The sequence below is a fragment of the Ostrea edulis genome, chromosome 6 (genome assembly GCF_947568905.1).
Source record: "Ostrea edulis chromosome 6, xbOstEdul1.1, whole genome shotgun sequence".
Classification (NCBI taxonomy): Eukaryota; Metazoa; Mollusca; class Bivalvia; order Ostreida; family Ostreidae; genus Ostrea; species Ostrea edulis.
The window spans coordinates 76,898,837-76,903,836 of record NC_079169.1 but is presented as its reverse complement, the minus strand read 5'-3'; the positions used below and the strand labels follow the sequence as shown (position 1 = coordinate 76,903,836).

General features: G+C 35.4%; 2 protein-coding genes across 3 annotated transcripts in view; one reads left to right on the top strand and one right to left on the bottom strand.

Moving 5' to 3' along the window:
• The window catches only part of LOC125647500 (condensin-2 complex subunit H2-like), a 29,341-nt gene extending 28,276 nt beyond the window's left edge, over nucleotides 1-1,065 (top strand). For both annotated transcript variants that reach the window (XM_048874186.2, XM_048874184.2), the window contains exons 19-20: nucleotides 1-125; nucleotides 658-1,065. The exon at nucleotides 1-125 is cut by the window's left edge and continues 22 nt beyond it. In XM_048874186.2, coding sequence (XP_048730143.2) covers nucleotides 1-125; nucleotides 658-801 — 269 coding nt within the window. In that variant the 3' untranslated portion in view covers nucleotides 802-1,065. The remainder of the gene's footprint in view (nucleotides 126-657) is intronic.
• Nucleotides 1,066-4,045: 2,980 nt separating this feature from the next.
• The window catches only part of LOC125647359 (toll-like receptor 4), a 2,459-nt gene continuing 1,504 nt past the window's right edge, over nucleotides 4,046-5,000 (bottom strand). Inside the window, exon 1 of the mRNA XM_048874041.2 lies at nucleotides 4,046-5,000. This exon is cut by the window's right edge and continues 1,504 nt beyond it. Within this exon, the coding sequence (XP_048729998.2) occupies nucleotides 4,269-5,000 (732 nt within the window). The 3' untranslated portion in view covers nucleotides 4,046-4,268.

The following is a 5,000-nucleotide window of genomic DNA, read 5'->3' as shown; positions in this document are numbered from 1 at the left end:
TCAACAAATATGGAAGCCTGTTAATAGGATCGTTGCAGAAAGAGACAAACACGGCATTTAAGGAGGTGGTCAAAGCCAAAAAGACGTATGAAATATGTAGGATATTCCTAGCTTCCCTTATGCTGGTAAGAGACACAGATTTTAATATATATTGTTATCGCCTAATATGACATTATATAGCCAATAATTCTTTTATAATGAAATTTTTCTAAATTTTAGTGTACAAGACCTGGGCCATTATTGAAAGCTAACTTTTCTTGACTCAGGCTTCACGTGGGCCCAGGCCAGAGTTAAGATAGATATATTGAAAAAAAATTATATTAACAAGTTGAATATGATATATGAATTATGTACCTAATAATTGATTGAGATAAGACAATCATAAAAGTGGAATTGTGATTTCTCATATATAGATCTTCAGTGTGTTGCCAGAAAACGTACATGTATATAACAGAGATTGGCAAATTCCTCAAGTTTCGTATTATCTCAGTCCCCTTATTTTTTATATCATCTTTCTCGCTGACTGTTGGTGTACTCTGATCCACTTGTGCATTCAGAATATCACTAAATGCCCCTCTGACACAGATTAACTTCTATCCAAAAACTTGTGTATTTAACTTGGGCATTGTTGAGAACTAAGTTTCTTGTTTATTTTAGGCAAATACACGAAATGTGGAAATAGTGAGCAAAGGAGAATTGGAAACTGGGATGGACAAGTTTGAATTGCATTTACTTTCATCAAGGAGACACTTTGAGCAGTTAGAGGAGTACCAGGCCCCGTCAATAGCTGGCAAAGGGTGACCGGGCATTGAAAAAAAAGACAGATTTTAATGCCAACTGAAGCCAAAAGAATTTGAAAAGAATTACATGTATGGGGAAATGGTTGTACATGTACTTTTGAAGTTTGTTTACATGTTTACAAAGCATATTGGATATGCTAAAGCCATTTGTTATGTGAAACTGTGTTAAACAATCGTGATCCTTTTAATGAAATTGAAGCATGAAAAATTGTTATGTGTTTAAGCTGTGAATAATTCCATAAGTATATTATTTCCTAACAAACCATGCACTAGTTCAGTCCTGTGTTAATTATTAACAAGGAGTTGTAACAAGGTTGTACAGTACTTCCTCGTGTCATGATGATTTATAGCTCACCAGGCAGAATGTGTCGATGGTGTACATTTACGACAGGCTGTAGCTTTTTGGACAGCTTATGTCCAATAAACTATCAACCCTTCAGGATTCAAACTTGCATGAATGATTCATCAAAGGGGCATGGACAAGATTTGAGATGAAAATTTTAATTTTAATTTTCCATTTTTAATTGTTTACAATGCTTAACTAAGGTATTTCTAATGGTCAGCAAAGATTTGAATGTCAGTTGTTGAGTTATAAGAGAGATACAATTCTTTGTTGTGTAAATAAGGCTCATGTTATGTTTTTGTTTACATAGGTGAAATAATGAATATACTCGTAAAAGCTTAGTCTAAAGCAGATTTTTCAATTTACAAGTGAATTCTGAACACAGTTAAACAGTTTCTAGTGCATTGTCACATCTCATTTTATTTTGAACATATTTTCTATGAAGCAATCTAGGGGGGGGGGGGGGGGGGGGGGGGGGGGGGGGGCACTGTTGGATGAAAGTCAAGAGAGCATTAAAAAAAATTATTAGTTGAAGAACAATTACACTTTCAGTTGATTGATAGTGTAAGATTTTATTTAATTTGTACTTTTTATTGAAACAATATATCGTAATACATATGTATTGCAAAATATAATATATCTCAACTGTTTCACTACACCCCTACTATTATTAACCCAACATGGCGTAAATTTTTATTGCAGATGCATTTGTAGATGTGTGCAAGCACTAATGGTTCGGATAGTCCACATTTGAAATTTATGGGAGGGGCATTACCATCTTCCAAAGTCCAGAGTTTATGAGAAAATGTGGTGGATCACAAATCTTTGACTTGGGAAGATGGGCCATTTTAAGTAACTGTATTTTCTATATACATGTATATATGCGATTCAAACTTTCACGAATGATGCACCTTAGGATGCTCACTGCCATGCACGATTCTGATGATGCATCTGACTCAAATTTTCTGGATGAGTGACGAGGTTAAAAAAATTTCAGCAGGGTCATTAATATTTACAATTCCAATTACTGTTAACCAACTTTTTTCCGTGTGCGAGAAAACTTTTGAGATTCGCGAGAACCTCATCTTGTTGCGAATATTTCTTGAATGTCTGTCATAGGCTTGAAAAAGACTAGATTGCAAAAATTACTCACTGCGAACCAGTTTACCACAGATGAGTCGCGAAATAATGTAGCCATAAATAAAAATTGGGTTACATTATCTTTACAAATTGTAACAATAGCCATTTCTCTATGAATGTGTTGCAATTGTGAACAATGCAAGTATGAGTCATGATAAATATAGTATGTCTGTTTAAATGGCTATATTCCAACAGAAGTGTAGAGTAGAAAGCAAATATAAAATTGAAGATACACGAGGGTATGAACTGCAACACTTTACGCAGGTTTACGTTTCATATGAAGTATGCTGGTGTGAAATGTCGCAGTTCATACTCTCATATTTCAAAAATGAAATTTATTTCTTAAGTAACGGTATTTTCTATATTGTTCAGACTTGTGTAGCTGATTTATACATGGATGTATACGACCACTTGTGATTCGGATGCTGCATTTTGCCTACACTTCCCGCATCAGGATGAATGTGTTTTTACAGCAGGGCTATTTTCTACATGCAAGTGATTTAAAGTTGTGCGAGTGATGCATCTTGGGATGCTTACAGCCATTCATTCAAATGATACATCTGACCTACATTTCTGGTTGAGTTGGTTATAAAGTATTTGCAGTGGGGCTATTGGATATTAACAGTAACTGCTATGTGGTTCACTTCGTGGCTGACCACACAATATCACCGAGACACATTTTACCTCACCTGACAAGTTCTTTGCTTTTTACAACTCTTGTTAATGAAGTATACTTTAATTAACATAAAAAAGAGTAATGGCAGAATAGTGATCAAATTTTATGTTTTAATTTTCATAAACCTGCATTATCTTGTATAACTGTATGTTTAAGACTTCTGAATTCAGGAAGCAGTGAAAAACAAATGAAAATGACACTAACTTTCACAAGACTGGGGAAAAATTCAGACTTGCCAGAAATTATATGGATTTACCAGTACGTGTTCCATACTTCCTGATTAAGCACTGTTGATTGGTATACATTTCTAGTCATCAGTTCTGATAACTCATGACAAAATCCCTAAATTATTAACAGATAGCCCCACTGTTACTAAGCTACAACTTCCCACTTTGTGGTAGATCAAAGGATTGATAATACACACCTTGTTGTCATATAAACTGTGTGCTAAATATATCTTGTGCTGTAAAGAATTGAGATTATCTTGATTTTTACTAAATAGTCATACATGATGTGAACCAGTCTGATCTGTCAGGTACATGAAAGGCTTGTACTCTATTTGTTTTGAAGTTTATCATTTTAGCTAAAGTTTTGACCCAAAACAACAACAAAACAAAAACAAAAAACAACCCAGAGAATGCATGTATTGTTCATACAAAATCTACCAGGTACCTCGTGGTTTGTACATTTAGTGAAGACCTTATATACCAGCATACGCAGCAGGCCTGTTGACTGGTACGTTTGATATCATATATACAGTTATTACTCACAATGGGTTGTTTTTTTTTCCATTGAAGATTGGCCGTTTGATTCTGTATTTGTCCAGATTTACCACAATGGACATGAACATAAGTTATAAGCGTATTCATGAAATATATTAAACATCATTTAATTAAGGGGCATATTTAGGCATAAGCTCGTACTCCTAATCTTCACATCGATTTGCAAATAAATAATTTACTTTAAAAATGAATAAAGATGAGTTTTTCACTGACTTGGATGAAGCCATTACAGTTTTGTTTCGAGGATAGAGTGGCATTTGTCCTTTCTCTTTTGATTGTCAGTGTTCTCAAAAACAATTCTAACTTTAACAAAACATTTTAATAGCATAAAAATGCATGGTAAATATCTGAACAAAATATGAATTTATATTCCTGGTAGGTGCTAGCTCCTTGTCAAGATGCCGTTGCCCCGAAACCTAAACCAAGGCTTCGCAATAGGCCCATTTGGTCCCCCAAACCCTCTTCCTATTTAGGAAATCCACATTTGAAAAAAAAACTTCCAGTATTTGTTTATACAATCCATTATCTCATAGATCATTTGCCACCACTCCTTTCAAAGTTTTCCAAAACAGTTTCATTTCTTGCTCGTTGTTTGGTTTCGCAATGTAGCTCTTCTTTTTAAAGTAGTGTAAAACATCCAAGGACAGCTCTTTCTTAGGGATGTCTTCAAGGACGGTCATAATGATAACTTTGCGATCCATGTGGTTCTCTTCCGTCATTGCCATACACAATTCGTGTTTGCACCAGTGACTTTTGAGGTAGGCACGCGACATGAAAACGATTGTTTTCCTGCTGGAATGCACGGCAGACACAATGTTTCTAGAGATGGACTTGCCCGGAGTAAAGTCCCTATAATGAACACAGACTTTAAACTGGGTATCGGGATTTTTCTCCAATTCTTCTATAACTTTGTCAACGAATGACCTATCTTCATCAGCAAACGAGAGAAACGCGTCATACTCATAGCTATCTTCTGTTCCCCCAATGGGAGTATACCCTTTTCTCTGCAGACGAATCAGGTACCAACGATATATAATTGCCCATCGTTTCTTGTACCCGACGACCGCTAGAACAGAGAGAATGAAAAGAATACCAATGAATTGAACAGGATAAAGCCATTCTTTCCCGCCGTTATTCCTGCCACATTCCTCGTTTAAGTGTCTATGAGCTTGTGATATATTACCATTGTATATTGTGCACTCGTCCTTTTTCGCTAAAAGTATATTCACCTTTGATGTGAAAAGCCAGTTGATGAAGTC